The sequence below is a fragment of the Corvus hawaiiensis genome, chromosome 11 (assembly GCF_020740725.1).
Source record: "Corvus hawaiiensis isolate bCorHaw1 chromosome 11, bCorHaw1.pri.cur, whole genome shotgun sequence".
In the NCBI taxonomy this organism is placed as follows: Eukaryota; Metazoa; Chordata; class Aves; order Passeriformes; family Corvidae; genus Corvus; species Corvus hawaiiensis.
The window spans coordinates 10,155,907-10,176,668 of NC_063223.1; the positions used below are offsets into that span (position 1 = coordinate 10,155,907).

At 41.8% G+C, this 20,762-nt stretch overlaps 1 protein-coding gene across 31 annotated transcripts in view; it reads left to right on the forward strand.

The window, feature by feature from the left end:
- CADPS (calcium dependent secretion activator) overlaps positions 1-20,762 on the forward strand; it is a 210,941-nt gene that overhangs the window by 144,770 nt on the left and 45,409 nt on the right. For 13 of the 31 annotated variants that reach the window (XM_048315792.1, XM_048315793.1, XM_048315794.1 and 10 more), the window contains 4 exons: positions 8,891-8,997; positions 10,241-10,249; positions 14,582-14,738; positions 15,730-15,871. In XM_048315792.1, the coding sequence (XP_048171749.1) occupies positions 8,891-8,997; positions 10,241-10,249; positions 14,582-14,738; positions 15,730-15,871 (415 nt within the window). Of the gene's footprint in view, positions 1-6,397; positions 6,503-8,890; positions 8,998-10,240; positions 10,250-14,581; positions 14,739-15,729; positions 15,872-20,762 lie in introns of all 31 variants that reach the window. The other 18 variants (XM_048315787.1, XM_048315790.1, XM_048315795.1 and 15 more) reach the window with 3 other exon arrangements.

Consider the following 20,762-nt stretch of genomic DNA (forward strand, 5'->3'; position numbering starts at 1 on the left):
GTCTTTGTAAAGAGAAAGTTTCTTGTTTTTCAAAAGAAGCAGCTCATTTTGGGTGAAAAAATGTTGGTGATTTGGCCATTAATTTTCCACACCTAACACATTTATAAGTAAACTAATGTTCATTTTTGGTTTTCATGCCTTCTGTTTTCTGCCCTGATGGGAGGACTGGGTTTTTCTTTATTTCTTTATTTCTATTTATTTGTTAATGTGTAACAAACAATCTGGTGGGACAGAAGTCGTGTTTGTCTCTTGTTTATAACCTGTGGTGACATGTAACAAGGCAAAGGCTCGGCTCAAGTGCACATCTCTGCAGAAGGGATGGTGGAGCTCTGCAGCCCCTCTTCTTGTTTCTGTTGTATCCCAGAGTCCTAGTTCCAAAGTCCTTGAAACCTGAACTGTTCATTTATTTTTGTGAGTAGATTGTTCTGTTTTATGGGGAGGGAAAAAAAGGACGAGGTTGATTTCAGCTGTTTGCACAGGAAATTGCTTTAGAAGAGCAGTACAAGATTCTGTTCCAGGTTCTGGCTTCCCCAGACCTCCTGAGCTCAAATTTGGCCCATAATCTATTGCATCGTAGTAAAATTAATTGTAAATAACAATCAATATTTAGAAAATGGAGAATATTTTTTCCTTATATCTATGAAAGGTGCAAATAAACAAAAGCAAATAGAACAGTCCCTATTATTACCATTAACTGTAACAATTAGAGTGAGCACAGGCCATTGTGCATCAAGTACAATAACTGCATGTAGCATCATACTTGCTGCAACAACCTGTCACCTGCCTGCAGTTTAAAAATTCAGTTTAGAAGGACATTCCTATGGCCCAGCTTGTTTAAAAATAACCTGCTTCTTCCCAATGCCTGGGGCAAGTGAAAGGGCACAGGGAATTGTGACTCCATTGCTTTGTGCCCACAAATCTCCCTTTGTTTTAAATAAAAAATTTTCGGGCAACATCAGCAGAACTTACTTGAAACTGGTTCCCCAGCTTAAGTGGAGTCAAAAGAGACTGACTTTTTATTTTGCCAGAAGCAAGAATAAAAATAAGATGCTGAAAACAACTTCTTCTTAAACACACAAATGTTACCCTTTGATTGTCCTTTCTCCTGAGAGGTGTGTAGTCTCTTGCCTTGCATTGAAATATTGAAATAGAACATTAAACAGGAAACTGTGCTAAAAGAATTAAAAATTACTTACTTTAATTATTAATCAAAGCTACTAACATTCAGATTCATAATTTTAACCTTTTAATAAATGTTTATCTGTTTATTTATGTAAGTCAGGAATACATAATTATTTTAGAAAAGAATAACTTCTCCATTCCTTATGCATGGGGATCCCATGAACACAAGTGCCACCTTGCACTGCTGGAGTTGGGTACAGGCAGCTTCAGAGGTGGTGCCAGCCAAGGCAATAGTCAGTTTGACAGTTGATTATGTTTGGTGTAAGACTGGGTGTTTTTTTCAGTTTTCAGACTGAGTAATTCTCATATTGGAGTTTGGGTTTGGTCTCTGTGAGGAGAGGTTTCTCATGGTAGTGCTGAGTTGGTGCACAGAGATGAGCAGTGAAGGAGACATGGGTATGGAGACAGGTCTCACCTCAGTGCTTAGTGCCCGGGTGTGGGTGGCAGAGCAGTGGGATGTCTCATGGAAAGTAGCTGGAGAGCAGAGGGACCCACGGTAGTCCTATTGCTCTGTCACCAAGGCAAATCACCTACTCTTGGGCTATCTAAAAATGTCAGGTTTCTGCTTTTCCAGCAGCTCCTCCATCCCCTGTGCAGGGAAGGAGGCTCCCAAGGCACCACATCTCGCCATGCTGCATGGCTGGCACACATTGTCCTCCCTGGATGGGCTGCTGGGGAAGCTTGACCTCACTTGAAAACACACCCAGTGGCGAGTGCCAGGTGGATGTGAAGCTGGAATCCAGTCAGTGCAGAGGTCAGTGCTGCCCATGGAGCAGCGAGGGGCAGCTGCAGTGCCTGTAGAGAAGCAAACATCTCTCAGGTGCCTGTGTCAGGCTGGGGACCCGAGTGCACCCACAGGAGAGAGACTGAGCACTTGGGCTGAGTCAGCCCAAGCTGGCACCAGCCGTGGAGCATCTTGCTCATACACTCACCCCAGCAGGTGTGGAAGGCATCTTCCACTGAGAAAGTGGGTGCAGGAGAGGTTGGTTTTAGACTAGACCAATACAGCAGTGACCAATACAGCAGTTAAGGAGCAGTGGCATTTTCCAAGGCATTTGTACTGGCCCTTGTCACAGTCCCATGCTTACTTTATGTCACTTGCCTTCTCTCTTTCTGGATCTCAGCCTGGGAAGCTCTGTGCATATATCTGTAACTCAGCTGAGGAGCTGAGCTGCCTGTCAATTAACCAGGTCCAAGGCAAGGAGAGGTCCTGTGTGATTTGTCAGCCCAACCCCTGCTGGGCATTCACGCTAGCATTTGTGATAAACCACAAAGCTTAAAGAGAAAATAAAATTGCATTCTTTGAGTAAATACAAATGTAAAATATATGAAAACATCCATCTTTGTTTGGAGGAGTGGAGGCTGAAGTCATTTATAAATCCTATACTTTCACTCAGGCATGACTATAACCTATATCCATGTGTGCTGAAGTGCTGCTTTATTTGTTTCATTCCTTGAAGTGGCATTCAGCTGTGTTTAACAAAGAATCGTTATGCAGCTTTCAAGATTTCCTCTTGCCTTTTCAAAGGCAGTGTCTAAAGCAGTACAAAGTTATTGCAAGAGCTTCAGAAGTCAGAAGATCTGCATTCTGATGTTATCTGTCTACAAGTCTCTCACCAACTGCGGAGCAACTCGCTGACTGGGGCATGAGACACAATTCAGATAGCACAAATTCTTCACTAGGCTCAATAATCATTAGAAAATCAGGAGAGCAGTTCTCTCTTCAGTATGTTGAGTTTTTGAGGTGAATTAGTGTTTCTTTCTGAATTAAAAAAAAAACATTTCTATGATTTTTTTCTTTCCTTTAAGATGAAATAGCTTACTTTGAGAGAAAAAATATCATCACTGAAATCCCTTTCAGACACCTGCAAATTAATTTCATGAGTATAATAAAAGGCTGCTCTGCCTTGTCTTTGAGCTAAGTCCATTATGCTTTATAGTTGTCTTGAGAACAGCAGCTTTTTGTATCGTTTCAATGATTGGCTCACGAATGAATGCATACATAACACTTGAATGCTAAAGCCTTTGGGAAGGGTCATATATTTTTAATTATTACAAGGAAATCGTTGAATCAGTGGCAACACTTTTAAAAATATGAAAAGTCAATAATATTCTTCTCCTATTGTAAGTGTATTGCAAGTATAGTATATAAGTATTGCAAGTGTAATTCTTAGTGTTGCTGATGTCTTAGTAACCCATGTAGCAGAAATCATGGTGCTGAGGGAGAAATACATAGTTTGAAAATCTTCCAGCCTGTAAAGAGTCACACACAATGAATTGTGTACAATATCTATACCTAAAGTAGCAGATTTATCATTATACCAGTTATTGCAGGCTGAAGCTCTTTGCAAGCACAAACCCAGAATTTTCCAAGTAATTTGAGCTTCTGCAAGTATTTTGTGTGCCAGTATCATGCAGAAGCATAAAAACCTTTAGAAGAAGTTTGTCCAGGAAAGCACTTTGTCAGGCAGTAAGAAGCTGGTCCTGGCTCTGATTTCAGTGATGAAGATGTTTAAATCTTACCCATCTGACACACATGAGCAGCAAGTTCGAGAGCATTTCTGATACTAAACTGGCTGTAGCAAGGGATTAAAGAGGAAAAAGACGGGGGAAAAAAAAAAGCCAAAGTACAACAAAACCTGCCACATGCTGCAGCTGATCACTAGCAGGTGCCATAAAACCCATCCAGACTCACACATCTTCCTGTCTCTGAGTGGGAGCTGAGCCACCCCTGAAAGGGACCTCACGTGTAGTCTCTGAGACCTGGACCCAGAGAAGCATGTAAACTCTAGTGCCTCATAGGTCATGGCTGTCACAACCCCATTTCTATTTACATTTACAGAGGAAATTAATCCCTTTCCTTAGCAAGACCTTAATCTTTTAAATTTTCTTGCAATAAAGAGACAACAAAGAAAAGCATGGGTTTGGGCTCAGGGGTGTTCCGTGCCCCCAGGAACAGAGAGAACTCTTCCTCTCCTTCAGCTCCAGGTGGTTCTGCAGCCATCATGCAAGAGCCTTGCATTTGGATCTGAACAAATGAAATGTGCGAAAGAGCTGAATATTTGTGCAGATTGGGCCAGATCAGAATTATATCAAGAGTTTGTTGCTTAGCCTGCTCCAATGCCTTGTGGGAGCTTGTTTCCAAGAGTGGGTGGTGGGGGGGGGATGCCAGGAGCAGGGTAAGGTGCTGGAGGGGTCTCTCACAGGCCCCCCAGAGAAGTGAGAGCCACCCTGGGGCACTGTGCTGACAACTGCACAGCGGGAGCCTCCTCCAAGCTGTTCTGTATGCACTGCACTAGCAACTCGTGAAGATGCTGCTGCATCTCTTGCCTGTTCCTCCTCCTCCTTCTCTATTAATGACTTTTCCTTAGGAAAGAAAACACTTGCACTAATCAGGCCCGTTCAGCGCTCTGGCGTCTGGATGTCTGGATGTCTAGAGCTATTTTTGGATGGGTACCTGTTAGGGATACAGGGGCTGGACTCTACATTTAAGGATGCTTGAGGGCTGCAGTGCTGAGGTGTGCAATGGGGTGCAACTCAGATGCATTTTTGCCTTGGCTTTGGCACTCTTAGGAAGAGTTCTCTGATACTCTCAACTTCGCCACCCAACAAGGGGTTGGCGAGGGGTTCCCACCCTGTGGTTGTCAGATGTGGGTGGGAGGAGATGTGCAATTTCCTCTCCCCATCATCCCTTCCCATCCAGAGACGTTGGCACAAACTGCCCTCCATAGTGATGGGCAGTAAAATATTCTTAGTACACCTACATGTCAAGCTGAGGAGCCATCAGTGAGTTACCAAATTGAATTCTTGCTTATGTTTTAAAGTAGACTGAAAGTCATCAGGCCAATGCCCAAAAAGCAGTTATTTTTGTCATTTGAGGCTGAGGTTTGTTTCTTGGGACAAAGTCACCCTTGGTAAACATTGAACAAAGATCAGGATTACTCCAGAGATGAATGAATAGATTTGCTTTTCCTGTGTAAGAAAACCAGGAAAAGAAAAAAAGCCAGTAGCTTGAATCTGAGAGTCTGAATTAATCATTACACAGCTTAAAAGACTAAAAATATGTGTGTGCATGTGCGTGCATGTGTGCATTGTGTGTGTGTGTTTATGTATGTATGTATATCTATCTGTGTGTGGAGAGGGGCACCAACCTAACTCACACTCCTTAATGGTTTCCTTGAATATTCTTTATTATACTTTGATAAGTGTTACAGTTCTGCGAGAAATAAAAGCAATCAGAAATCTTTGCACAAGCCAGCTGACTTTTTTTCCCCCACTGGAAAGTGCAAGCAAAATGGCAAGGGCTTTTGGCAGTAGAATGTCCAGATAAATATGCCAGATTCCTTGCAAATGACATGATTAAAAATAGTCACAATGCTGCTAAAAACTGTTATTAAAAGGAATAGAAACTATTGTGTTAATATATTCACAGTATATAATTTATTCTCTGGGCTTATGTAAAAGGAAAGGCTATTTTCTTTGAATTTTTCCTATGCTGATATTGTAAACTATATGACAGATGGGTCAAGTCCTGATTGCAGTATTCTAACATTTGGAATAGCAAGTAACATATTTGATAGAGCTGGCAAGTTTTTATATATGATTCAACCCAGAATATAAAAGCCACCAGAATTCCAAGTTGAAAATAATTAAATGAGCTGGAAACGATCAGGAACCACACATTTTTAAGTGACAGATTTTTTTTACATGTTTAAATTGCACAAGAATATTTTATAGCTCCCTTTAACCAACAGTGACGTTTAATTCTAAAATGTGTAATTGATATTTGCAAAGCAATTAATTCCTATGGCTCATTATTCTATTGCTAAACGTACCTAAACATTGGGGAGCTGACTTCAAGTCGTGTTTTTTAGTTCACCTTTTCTGAATTCCAGAGTTTTAACTGAATTAACCCATCTCAGTCTCCTCATGTGACTGCACAAAGTGCAGATTCATGCTTGCATTGAATTTTTAGCTTTCTGGTTGCACAGTACTGTAGGATGTTCGAATCTGCTGACTTCTAGAATACATATTGTCAAATGGTGTCATTACCATGTAATACCTCAAATACTGATAAGCAAAAACCCAGCAGCTTATTCCATTTGTATCTGATCATTTCCGCTTATGTTCCTTTCGAAGTTTCCATCTTTTTGTCACTGTTTCTAAGTCAGTTGTCTCTTTACTTTTGGCGTCTCTCTCTGTCATGCACAACCAGCCCGTCCGCCCAAGCCTAAGCCGCCGGCTGGGCCACCATCATCTCCTCAAACGCAGACTAATATGATAGATCATATGCTCAAAGGCATGGCCAAACAGCCGCCAAGTACTGTAATAGTCTTCCTTTCTTTTATTCAGTGGTTTTCTAGTCTAGCAGCCGCTTGTGTAGCAGTAGAAAGCTAGTCCTCATATGCAGCTTTATACAAAACACCTAGTGTGACGTGGTAGGTTTTAGAGATTTAGAGGTAGCATTTATTTCAAAATGTCCACATTTTTTTGTCTAGCAATGTCTGACATATGCAACATTTTCAAATATCAACGTCAGCACAAAATAACATTGTTGTTGCATAACATTTTGCATGGAAACTATAAATATGTATGAGCTTTACATGATGTTGGATGAAATGTTTGATAAGTATATCGTATACGTTTCATGTAACTGTCAGTGCTCCAGCTATCTTAGCAGAATATTCTGATGTATAGTAACTTAACCAGGGAAATATTTAAAATAAGAAGGAAAAAAATTAAGATTGACATCTGCTGGCTGCCAAAGTTGTATAAGCATCAATATTTTCTTTAAAGACAGCATCTTTGAGCAGTTGTTCTTATTAACACTTTTGTCTTTTAGTTATATTTGAGAGCAGATCAATGTTGCAAATGAGAATGGGCCTGATGCTGCTCTGATCAATGGAAAAGCTTCCCCTTGGCTTTGGAGGTGCAGAAACAACCAGATCTTACTAAGGGACCTGTCTTTGGGCTCCTTTTGCAAAAGAAGTGGTTTCTACTTCTTGTAGCCATTGAGGTGCTGGATAGAATAGGACAAAGACTGAGGAGTTAACCAGGAGATCTCCAATTTCAGTATTTGCTCAATAAATTATATTAGGGGGAATCTTGATTTTTTTTTTTTGTTTCCAGTGATACAAGAAACAGCACGAAAACTGGAGAAGAAACACCCAAGGCCCTTATCTGAGCCATAAATCAGTAAAATGGTAGAGTTCATTTGCATGGTGCTTTACCATCCCTCAGCCAAGCTGAGCCCCTACAGTGCCAGACTTCAGCTTGCTGAGCTCCTCCAAAAACCAGCCACATTTGGGACTTCCCAAATGTGACTGTCGTGGAACATATGGCTTTCCTTTTCATGGGAAATGTGTTACCTGTAAACAGATATTCAGGGAAAACTAGGGGCTAGCAAGACTTTGAGGTGGAGAATGAAGTCCTGGAAGCTCCCTGAATCTTCAGCAAGGCAGGGATTTCTCCCTGGGTGGCCTGGTCAAGCAGAACGGGCCACCTTGTGCAACCACAAGTTTCTGTCCCAGCAGTAAACAAGACCTAAACACTAGGAAAAAAACAGGTATGTGGAAGGCTGGAGTGAGATGCCCTGTCAGTACCTGGCCTGTTGGCATGTGGATCCCAAGGGGGCAGCTCTCCCATTCCACTCCTGCTCCAAACAACCATCACAGGGAGATTTTGCACACACAAGGGCAGTAAGCTGCTGTTTGATACCATGGAGAGGCCAAAATACCTGTGGATGCAGAGGTATGAACTGTCTGTGTAGTGAAATGCCCCTCTTCGCCCTCGCTACTCTAAAGAGCTGGGACTGGACCGGGGTGTGAACCAGAGAGACATGTCTGTGGTCAGCTCTGCAGAAGCTGTGGTTCAAGGAAAATGTGATTATTTTCTTTACCTCTACATTATTTCTAGTGAAATGCTCTAAATGTTATATTGTTAGCACCTCATATTTTTAATGTGTTATTAATAATATAAATTACCTGGAAGAATAGAATTAATTATTTTTTATAGTTTTCAGAAAACACTACAAAATAACTCAACATAGCTAAACACCAAGCTCCAGGATTTAAACTCTTTGGTTTGTTTTGTGGGATTTTTATTGTAAAATTGCATCTCTTTTCCCATATAAATCTTACCTATGAACGTGGGATTTACCAGTTTCCACTCCCTCCAGCATGCATAGCTCCTGACCCTTGTGGAGTTAAATCCTGGAGCAAGGCAGACCTGCGAGTTTTGCTTTTAGTAGCAGGTGACATTTAAATTGCTTGAGTCTGACAATTTATTACAAGTGCAGACAGATTTGTTTGAATTGATCTTCTTAAAAGAATTTTTAAATAATATAGACGTGATTCCTGTAATAGCATCATCTATGTCGAAGGATACGCATTCATATGTGAGTGGCCAGATGCTGTCTTTAGGGAATGTGATGTTCTTATTTGAGCTAATAAAGTGCCACCATTAAGCAAACCAACTTTGACAGTATCGTGGAATTTGGAGCTGGAGCACTGCATTTTCATAGTATAATAATGAATGTGGCTTTCTGGTTTGCTCAGTACTAATTATATAAGCATTTAACATATGCATGAAAAGATCTTTAAAGCTGTAGAATATTATGGGATTTTTTTTTTTTTAACCTCTCAAATAACTTACTGTACATCTAGCTTTTCACCCTGCCTTCCTTTTAACTCGAGTTCTTGTACTACAGAGAATGTAGGCCGGTTAGTCACACCAGCTAAAAAGTTAGAAGATACAATACGTCTGGCAGAGTTGGTAATTGAAGTCCTACAGCAAAACGAAGAGCACCATGCAGAGGTGAGCAGCGTCCCTGGTGAGGTTGTGTCCTGCAGGTCTTCCACAGGATCTGGTGGGAGCTTTGTATATTTGTGTGATGTCTTCCCAACTGGTGCTGGGTTATCTTTTTCAAAAGTTGAAAGTATTTATAAATAATGATGCTCAAGTATGATGAAGGCACTTCAGGAGGAATGTGTTTTCAGAGGGGAAGGAGGGCTAAAGGAGGAATTAATTGAGTTGTGCTCTCCTCGATGTCAGTCTGCGGCGTTTCTGACAGTGCCAGCAGGAGCTGAATCTGGCCAAAATATTCACCACCAACTACATGCAAGAGCAAGCCTGTCCACTTTCCAGAAAGGTTGTATTTCCAAATCATGACCTCTTTGTGTGTGCCTCCAGCCAGCATGAGCAGGGTCCCTGTTTCAGCTTCCGCTCCTGCTGTCCAGAGGGGAGCAAGGAAAACTGCAACAAAACAGAACGATTCTCCTTTCTGCCCTTTCTGAGCATTCAGGTTGTTTGCAGGGATTTCCCTGGGCCCCTTCAGTACACGATTAATTCACCTGGTTTTCTGTTGGCCTCTTCTGCCTTGACTTACTGGGAATACCTCAATTACTAGTCACAGAGGTTAGGATGAACTGTGCTCTGTTACTCATTGTCTGGGTTATCTAACGCCTAATACAACCACTTTTAACTCTTCAAAGCACCTTAACAGAAAGATTTGTGTTTTAAAACCACTGAAACCATGTCATAGTCAAATATACACCAGAAAATTGTGAGGTTTGATCCTGGAAACACTTGATCCCACAGGCAGCTGGCATGGCTGGCTGTAATCCTGCTCTCAGCACTTCAGGACACTTCCGCCTGAGCAGGTGATGTTGCATACCCCTGTAAGTACTTGCAGGATTGAGCCTTGAGTTCTCTGTAAGTCTGGTGCTCTTGAATGCGTATTGAGAAGTTAATAATTTTAAAATTCGGAGTGAACAGTTATTGTTTATGACTGTAGGTATTGTAGCACTCATTCACTATTTTCTCTTTCCTTCCCATTCATATATATATATAGATATACTCACAATATTTTGCATTAAGAGCATTTGATAAACAATTTCACAATCACCTAAAAATCCTTCCAGTGTGTATTAAATATGCAGTATAGTTTTACTTATTGATAATACACAGCAATCCACAAAACCCAACTAATGCCTGATTACATATTTAAATTTCCTCCCTGTTTTTCTACTGTTCATTCAATCTTGGATGATCCTGGCAGGGGAAAGAGGTATGTGACTAAACTGAATGAAGCGAGTCAACTCCTGTCATATTCCGTGCATGCCCTCTCAGTGCCATGTTTCCTACTGGGATTTTACCCGGGTTGCCCTCGCTTCACTAACTTTGACCGAGGAATGTAACAGCAACTTTGGGTCGGCTGCTTGCGGAGCGGGTAGCCTGACACAGAAGGGTAAATGTGGCATAGCAGTCCAGTCCATGCATGCAGCAATGGGTATATTTTATGAGCGCTGCAGTTACATCCCAACACAACCCTACCTGCCTGGACTCGCTCCTCAGCCTGTTGTTACCTGTTGTTTGCATTCACCTGACCTCTAGTACACTGTGGTGGAGATGGACTAAGTACTACACGAGTGCCTAGAATGGTAGTGGTCTTCCTTTGGTTTTGTCTGTATGTGCCTTGTACTGGATATACAGTATTTATATGTAGAGAGAGAATATATGGGGTGAAGAGTGAAATAAATTTCCTTTTTACTAAAGCAAGGAGTGCTTGAGAGCACTGTGCTTGTGCACAAACTGTTTTATTCCACTCCTCACCAGCACAGGCTGGACGTACAACCAGCTGGGAAGGAGCTGTTTTTTAAAACACAGGTTATTTTGAAAAGAGGAAGCAGTTCCAGGACTGGTCACACTCAGCCAGCCACACTGCCAAGATCCTCACATGAGGAGGAAGGCTCAGAACTGTTCTCCAGCATCTTTTGTGTCACAAGGTTTTGATTAGAGACAGAAGGTTAATGCCAACACAGATAGGAGGCATCCCAGTCCCTTGTTCTGAATGGTGACCTGGAAGGATGAAATCCATCTCTCTCCAGAAGCCCGGCACACTGTCGGTGCGTTATTGAATCCCTGTCCTGAGGGTGGCTGTGGCATTTCAGCAGTGCACAGGCAATTGGCCAGCTCTGCACACTTTGAATTGCACCCAAGGAAGAGAGAGAAGAGGCTGGGTGGTTTGTTCACTGATTTTTATTTATGCATTGTAGCTGCATTATGCTGTCACTGTGCAATGAACATTGCTGAGGTATTACACTTTTTTTTCCCTGCCATATAATTCCAGGTGACTTTTTTTTATATGTTGCCACTCACCTGGAGAAGGCTTGACCTGCCAGGTGTGACTCTTTGGTCTACTTTGGTTATTCAGCAAAAAATTAAGTTCCACTGCTTACTGAAGAGATGCCTTATTTTACTGAAAAACAATAGTTTTTGCAATTAACACATGCCCCTTTTTTCCCCATGTGGACATCCAGGCAGACTCCCTAATGAGAATGTAGAAAATAATACTCACAGCATGTTCAAAAATCATTACAAGAGGAGTATTGTGTCTAGTCAGTTGGGTTTGTCTTACCCATAAGAAGAAAGCAACCCAGCACAGGCAGAAACAGCAAATCCGTGTGCCTACATCTGTAATCTAGGAGCGGGAGGTCTCTGTCATTATGTCATCTCTCCCATCAGATGCCTCCTAGCTCTCTTTCCCTTTGTCTGAATGACTGAAGACAAATGCCAGAGACAATGCCATTCACCTATTTTTAAACTTGTGTTTTCTCTCTCTATGTATATGTATGTGTATATGTATATATGTATCCTTACTCCTGGAGGTCATACATATATACATGTGTATCCATGTGTAAAATATACAATAATAGGTGTGTTTGACTAGAAAGCACACTTTTTTCCCCCCTTTACATTATTATTTAAGCAAAGCAGGTAAGTAGATGGTAAATAAATGAAATGTTACCATCTTGAAGGACGTTTTCTAAGTATGGTGTTACCAATCCTGCTTACAGAAATTAGGGAGGAGGTTGAGGATCTTGACATAAGTTAGAGAATTATGGAGTTAAAATTTGACTTTTCCAGCAAAAGAGAAACTGTTACTGGTTTGGGCATATTTTTTTTCCACCAATGATCACATGCTTTTGTTTTTTTTAAATAGCTCTTTTTTTCCCTTTTCATGGAAGTAGGTTCTTATTGCTGGACTCTGAAGTGTTTATGTTGGGATTTGTTACAGAAGACATTCTTTGGCCTCCCATCTTTTCCCTTCCCCCAAAATGCCAGTTGCCATTGGTCCTTGGTAGCGGTTGCTCCATGGCTGCAGACCTGTGGGCAGTGTCTGGTGGGTGCCAGCATGGCAGGCTCTAGGCAGGCAGAGGCACAGCCAGAGAAACCACATCAGAGCAGGGACCCTCCCTGCACCAGAGTCCCAGCACCCTCCGTGAAAACCACAGCTGGGTGTTGCTAACTTAAGAGGACCCTGCACAGCCCCACTGCTCAGCAGCGCTGCTTTCCCACCCGTGCTTTGTGAGCAGGTTGGAGCAGGCATCAGGAGCACACCTGCATCTTGATGTTCTCACTTCCTCTGTGGTCTCTCAGCGGTTTGATGCCTCCGAACATGGCACTCACAGGCATCCAGCCCTGTGCCTGGCTGGACACCAGCACCAAATGTGGAGAAGAGCTGAAGAGCACTGCCCCACATCACAGCCCCACACAGGCTCCCTCGCCATGGTTTTGTCTTTTCCAGAGTGACAACTCTGCAGACACCCAAGGCCGCTGTCACCACTACCACTGCGCCCCTGAGCATCCCCAAGCAGGAGTTGCTGCAGCAGAGCTGGGCAGCTTCGTCCATGGGCCTGGAGCTGAGGACAGTTTGCAAAGGACTCTGCTGTAGCCACCTCATGGCCCCATGCCATGACCACTTGGACACTCACCTGCTGATGTTGCCACTTCAGGCACGGGCAGACACTGAAGCTGTGCCTTCATGGCACAGCTCACCTTGTCCACATCTTCACCCCCATTACAGGGCAGGCCCAATATTAAGATTAGTTTGGGGGTCATGTGGTTATTTTGGTTATTTTACATCTTGGATGTGCTCTGGGAAGAGAATGTTGAGTGCAATGCCCTATCTATCCATGCCTTCACATCAATTTTATATAATCTCATGGAATAATACCAGGGTACTGTCACTCTGCTTTATATTTTGAAGGATTGAAGGAGTGGAAATAGTTCCAAAGACCCCCTGCCAGTATCACTGGTAGCTGGGCAAGTCTAACCAAAACAGGAAAAATCAAAGGGCAGTAACCTGTTCTGGCGGTGCTGTTCCCTCTCCATGACCAAGTGACCCAGTAGCTGGAGTTGTGCTGTGCACATCAGTGCAGTTCTTCATCAGTGAATCAGAACTGAACCCTGAGAGAGTGAAAACCCATTCTGCTTACTCACATCTGCTAAAACCTGCAGAAAATGCCCCTCCCTGACTGGCAATTCCTCTTCAAACTGATTCCTCCATTCCCAATCTCTTCTGTTTCATCTCCACTCCTGTGCCTATGCTAGAGGTTTCTTTTTCTCGCAGTGCTGCAAAGCTGTTCCTTAGCTCCTTTAAGTCACTAATTTCCTATCACTTCAAAATGACAGCAAATGGTCCTATGGACAGCTCTTCTCATATTGCATGTTCCCAGCCAGAAGTGATTACTGAACACGCATGCATGCATTCGCAGCATTCACATCTGAGCCATGTATGATCTGAATGTCACCTCAGAGAGCCCGCACAGAGAATTTTAAGGACCCATGTGCATGAGAATGAGTTACCTCACTGATATTTTTTGGTTTTCAAGGTTAGACATATTTTTTTCCTGCCTCTGTGAAAATATAGGCTTGCTGTAGATATTTTTTTTTTACCTTGGCATGTTGACAGTAGGGGGGCTTTATAATAGATTCCTAATCAGTAGCATCATGAAGGTTGTAGTGTGTTAGCTAACCATGTAAAATGAACAGTGCCGTAATAACTTTTACTGGTGATGTTTGAAATACCTTTGAAACAGAGTATGAATTATTTAGGACAGATTTTAATGTCTCAGGCTTCTAGTTTTTCAAGACAAATGCAAGTAGTGAATCTAAGTAAAATTTAAGCTGTTGAAAAACACGTCAGAAAACCCATAACCACAGTGAAGAAACTCCCAAATTTCAGTACTTTAGAAATAAGAATTAGTTGATTTTTTCCTGCTAATTAGCATCATTAATGATTAATGAAGTAATTTATTGTAAATTGAACAGATGAAACCTTCTCTGCCACATTACAGCTGCATGCCTTTACAGTGGAGGTCTGAAGAGATCCACTACAAGAAACCTTTGTGTTAGAGCGGCAGTGCCTAATTCTGTGATTAGCACTGCCCATGCAGGCTAGTGCTCCAAAGCACTGTTCTCTTTACAATAAAGGTAGTTTCCATGGGATGCACCTTTTTTTTTTTTTTTTTTTTTTAGATATGTGGCCTAACATCTTTCCCTGTGCTTTATTAGAACTAATACACTTCTTTATTATCTTTTTCTACCAACTCTGAAGGCCTTTGCCTGGTGGTCAGACCTAATGGTTGAACATGCGGAGACCTTCCTGTCCCTGTTTGCAGTGGATATGGATGCAGCATTAGAGGTGCAACCCCCAGACACCTGGGACAGCTTCCCGCTCTTTCAACTCATAAACGATTCCCTCCGTAGTGACTGTATGTATTTTGTATTTTGATCATTTTCTCTTCAGTGGGCAGCTCAGGTTACTGATAATGCTTTCAGCCTCTCCCTACTTCACAGAGAACTGAGATGGGTAGAGATTTACACATTTACACACTCTTTTAGCATCAGCTTGATTTTATTCCATTGCCACTAGAAAAAAAGCACACCCCTTAAATCACCTCAGTCAAAGGTGGGAAGTTGAACTTGTATTTTGCTTCATCTTCTCAAGTCTCTTGGTAATGGCTACTTGATAAGCAGGAAATCGGGTATTCTATCTCGTTGTCTTTAAATGTGTGTATTGTTTTATATGTGTGTACTGCATTTATTTAGCATGGAGTAAACCGGTCCCTGCTGTATGATTTTATTGAAGGGAGTAAAATAGTAAAGTAAATGGAAGCAGGAGTAGTTCAGAAGAACAGTGCTTTGTGAAATGAGACTATTCTCTGAAGCACTTGGGCCCATGCTTTCAAAACCCTTGTGAGGATTTGGCACTTTTCTGGGTAATCCAACCCTTCCCTGGGGAGCTGGTGGCTAAATTGGCATTGCCTTAACTAGGTCCTAGACCAGGACCCCAGTTAACTTTCTAAGACTACATGAAAAAAGCCAGGGACTCATCCTCAGAAAGCAAGTTCCAGCATCATGGTAGTGAGCAACCAAAGAAGAAATTATTCTCCCACCTGCTAAAGCCATAATGTTTGCCATGCTGTATTTCTTACACCAGTTTTTATTCACAGGAAGTGATAATGTATTTGTAAGTTTGACTTTAATGGAAAAGAAGGTTCATTGTTTGTTTATTTGTTTGGAGTAAGATCATTCCTGCTCTCTGTGTCATGAGCATTGGTGCCTGATGCCAGCTCCTGTTATGTTCTTGAAGTTTTCCTGTTGACTGACAAATTCATTGTGTGATGAAGTGCCACACTGTGGTTTGTTACAGAGGTTGTAGTAACAGTAGTGTCTTACTATACTTTTATTTATCTATTCTAGATAATTTGTGCAATGGAAAATTCCACAAACACCTCCAAGACCTGTTTGCTCCACTTGTTGTTAGATATGTCGATCTGATGGAGTCCTCAATTGCACAGTCAATTCACAGGGGCTTTGAGCGGGAGTCATGGGAGCCAGTAAAGTAAGGAAACCTCCTTTGATACAATCGGAATTTGGGTGCAAATGGATGGAGATTCATATAGAGGTGAATTAGCAAACGTTAGACTGGACATGCAGAAAGTGCTTTAAACTTTCTAGTTTAATGATAAAAATAGGAGGCCCGATCTCTTCAGGATTTTCAGGTTAATGAGGGAAATGGTATTGGGTTTTTGAAATGCATTGCTGCCTCAGTTTGAACTGTGTGCCTCTGAACAGGGAACCATGAAAATGGGAAAACCTTCTTAACTGCCATGGCTTTTTGGAACCCATTCTAAAAGGCCTTTTCCAGTGCTGCTTTTGAACTCACATAGCTCCTTTTCAGAACAAAAATATCTCGCTTCACTGTGTTCAGTTTCAGCCCTATAACCCCTGTGAGTCATTGCTGTATTTATTCTTCCCAATACTCATTTTTTCCACCCACCCTGTGGGGGGATAGTGCAATGTGTGCCTCTAGCATCAGCCCCATGGCTGGTGGCTGCACAGGTCCCCATGTCCAGGGCAGCTCTGCCAGTCCCAGCTCCCCTGCCTTTAGGATTAGACATGCAGAAACCAAAGTGAAACATGGGCAAGATGATTCAAGCATAATAATTTCTTACATTTGGAAAGCTAGGAGTTCGCCAGCAAGAAACTGGGAGCCTGAGAAAAACCCAAATTGAACTCAGGAGCTGGTGAATGATAAAAATGTGACATGTGCTTTGGATTACTGTTGTTATTTCACAGGTTTTGAAGTATTGCTGAACCCTGTCATACTTGCTCTATAAAGCCAAGTCAGATCCTACAAAGGGAAATAACTGACTTTTCCTCTAATAAAGATATTAAAAGAGAGAGATGGACCCTTTGCAAGCAACATGAGTCTGGCAGTGCCTCAGACTAGGAAGTGGGACCAGGTGACCTCTGGAAGGACTCTTTTCCTGGCTATTTTTTGTCATTCTCTAGGCAAAGTGAAATGGCACTGCACTCTCAGAGGTTTCTGATAAAAGAACGTGTGGTCTTTCAGGGCTTTTCACACCAAATATGTTCCGTTTACAAGGAAAAGAGATCTTGTTCAGCAGCCAGCCTCCCATATGCAACCTGGAGTCTGAGTACCCAGGTTTTTTCCTTTCTTTTTTGTGCATCCTCAGCATCCGTAAGGATTCTGCCTGCCAAATCTCAGGCTTTTTCTTGACACCTGATCATCCCCTCTGTTTTGAGTGGGGTTAAGTGGCTGGCATTCAGGAGCCTCTCTCACTTTCCATTTGCTGTCTTTGGTCTGCAGGCTAACAGGATTAAAAATCCTAAAAAATCTTGTTTCAAATAAGCAGATGTGACCCAGAAAACATACAAGAAATAGATCTTTCGAGTAGGAGAATGCCATTTTTACAGCCACTCCTTCAAGTGGAATTGCACTTCGAAGTTAGCATTAACTTCAGTTTCAGAGCTCTGCTTTAGTAAAGAATATGTTTGTATTTCCTTGTCTGTTATGAAACAGAAGCAGTTAACTCTGTGTACCTGTTCACCTGGGTCAAGCACTCAATAAACAAATAATTCTGCTTTTTTTTTCTTTTATCAGAAGCTTTTTGCTTTTAAATGACTTTAGGGGGTTAACTATAGATGTCCATAAGTACTTGGATGTGCTACTTGCCTGTCAAAATGCTTTGTCCCTGAGCATGCCAGCATCTATCATTTCCAAGTTATCTCTGATAGCTGTAAAAGATCTTTTCTTAGTTCTCTTGTGATGGTTATTCCCTTCTGGAGTTCCAGTTACAGCATGCTTTGAGCATTGCATCTCCAAGCAAAAGCCCAGGATGGACTCTTGCTCTTACAGACTTCAGTATTTAAAAGATTTCTTCCAGCAGGAAAGTGGGTGCTTTCCACAAGAAGCTTCTGTCCATCTGGTGAAAAGATGCACCATGGGGTTTTTTTCACTAGTTGATATTTTGTTCTTGTGTCTCACACACAAAAGTGTGAGTTGCAAACGCTGGTTCAACACCATGCGACCTGGTGAAGGGAGGCACCAGTGAGTGCCAGAGGGTGGCACATACAGTGCAAAGGAAAAGAGGAGTGTCATTCCTAGGATCTTATGACATTTTTGATGTGCTGTTCAGAACTAAATGTTAAGGCGTCTTCATCTTTGCCTCCTGGGCAGACCACCTGCTCCTCTTTGTCTGATCGACAGGGAACTTGCAGAGAAATTCAGGTTAGAGACTTACTTTGTTTGATTTGCCCTCCTTTATCTACTGTCTTCTCACCCCACATGTCCATACCGCAGCACAGTTGAATTTTTGGCCATGGATTCTCAAATAGTTTGGACCAGCCAATTCCCAACCAAATTGTGACCTTCTATTGCCACCTCTCCTGCTGAGCTTTTTTGGAAATCAGGATCACTGCAGAATGTTCTTCCACAGCTTTCCTCTTCTTTGGAGAAAGACCTTCAAGTTGGCCAGCAAAGACAGATCATCATAACTGACCGTTCCACCAAGCTTGTTGTCCTGGATCTCTACAGTGCATTGTGAGAAGGAAATCTCATTATCTCCTGTTAACCAAGAAATTATTCCACAACACAGAATCTTTTGAAAGGGTTTCTCTGTACTTGTGCTTGCAGTCAAGGCTGAAATATGTAGCCCTCCATAACCTGACCAGATGGCAGTTTGCAAGCATGTATTTCTTCTATTTTCATTGCTGAATACTCTGCACCTTATGCTCTGAGGAGCTAGGTACAGAAATCGCAGTGAGAGAGATACTGTTAAGTACTGAAAAAAATGGGGGGAAAAAGCATTGATGTTATGTGCTTATGAGGGCTCTGTAATCTGCCTCTGCAGAGCTGCTGAATTTGCAGGGGGTCCGTGCCCTATAGCTAGAGCAGCTGGTGCGCTCGTATGAATCCACGCAGAGAAATGTGGAACACTTGTCCTTCGCACAGTCATCCAAGTATGCAGGATACAGAGTAGGTCTGTTCTCTGGTGATTTGAGAGGTCTTGGAAAAGTAGGGTTTGCAATGGGTTTTTTTCATGCTAGCTTCTTGGAGAGCGCTGATTTATCTTGCAGCCAGCTGACACGTATGTATGTGTGTCTCTGTGTGTGTGTCTGTGTTGAAAGAAAAATCTTTTTGAGCAAATGCTAAAGCTGGTGCAATGACAACCCATTTCAATGGCTTGACTAGGACATTACTCATTGACCCAGGGCTCTCTCTACCGCTCTGTAGTCCTGGCTTTAGCATCTATTAATTGCTCACTAACTCTTTGCGAAATATTTATAACTGTATCATTAATATAAATGTCAGAACTCGAACAATATGATTATACTAATCATTTTATAAGGTTGTACAACTACAAAATGATAGTGAAAATTGTTTCCCCTTAAAAGAAGCACCGTTGTAGTGAAAGTGAGTATTTTTGTTACTATTCTGGGTGTCAGTCACAGGAGGAGCACAGATTTGACTGCCTACTTCACAATCAAGCTCTTTGCTTCACATCAAGGCTTTTGTGAAAAGATTTGCTCTTGAGCATTTGCTGAGCCTCCACAGTGAGGTTGCAAGTGTTTATAGTGATGGAAGAGACAGGCGTTTGCGTCTTCCATCACTAAATCATTTCAGGCATCCCGTAAGAACTGAGCATTTAGGTGTGGCCAGGGGTCTCGTTCAACTCTGTTCTGAACCCAGGAGACAACTCAGTAAAAATACTGTGATTTTTCTGCCCTCCTTTCATTGCCAGGGCAGCTCTACAGGAGCAGCCGCGGTGCAACTGGACGTGTTCCATGTGATCGGTGCTGCTGTACAGTGTGAGCATTGGGAGGTTGTGCAGGGCTATATTGCCAGTCTGTTTGCACTGAGAATTTCCCAGCAGACAGTCCAGGTGAAAGCCATTTCCACAGCTCACACAAACAAACGGGGCTGAAGCAGAAGATGCCAGGAAAACAAGCAGTGCAGCTCCAGAGCCTGTGTCTCTTATCAAAGGTATCAGGATCCAGTCCTGGAGCTGAGTCGTCTTAAATCAGACAGCCCTCTTCTTGTTGATGCAAATGCCCACATTCCCTGCCTGATGGCTGAGGTTATATTTAGCTGTCTGTATTAAATAGGCATGGCTGGCTTCTAGAAACAGTTTCTCATCTTGGACCTGTAGCTTTATGGTCTGAACAATTGCAGGCTTTATGGAACATTTGTTGGTAATATTAATAATTTTTTAGAGGTCTCACTGCAACTGTTAGTCAGATAATTAGATCATTTGAACCTGAAAAAACTATGCATGTCAATTCAGGAGAGTATTTTTTACATTAGTTACTGTATGTTAATATAATATACTCCATTATTTTGCTGTTTCGTTTTGTTCTAAGAGTACTAACGTATTCTTGCAACATACTCTTGCATCAGCAAAATAATGTGTTGTATAAAAGAAATATGTTTCCGTGTGAATATAGTATACTGTTTACTCTAGAAGTCATATTTTATTAATACAGTGTTTTTATTAATATAACACTGTCACTTCTTGAATTTTAATATTAAAACCAAAGGTCCTCTGATTTATGTATTTACCATCTGGCTAAGTTATTTAAGTTGCTTTTCCTTATACATTTATATGTTGTCCACCTCTTGCTATTTCTTTATTTATTCCATATCAGTATCTAACCACATGCACTGCCATTTCTGAAGATTTAACACTCTCTCAATCACTATGGAGTCTATGTCTCATTCAATAGTCATATCATCTTAACAGCAGATACAGTATGAATGGAAACAATGGACAGCTTTGTGATGGTAGTAAATTCTCCTGTTTGCCTGAAAAAGAGAACACACAGATAGCAGGAAGCTAAATCTACTAAGAATCATAGAAATAATTAGAAATAAGAACATAGTTGTGTTTTTTTCACTAGAAAAATACTTTGATTTGTGATATTCCTCC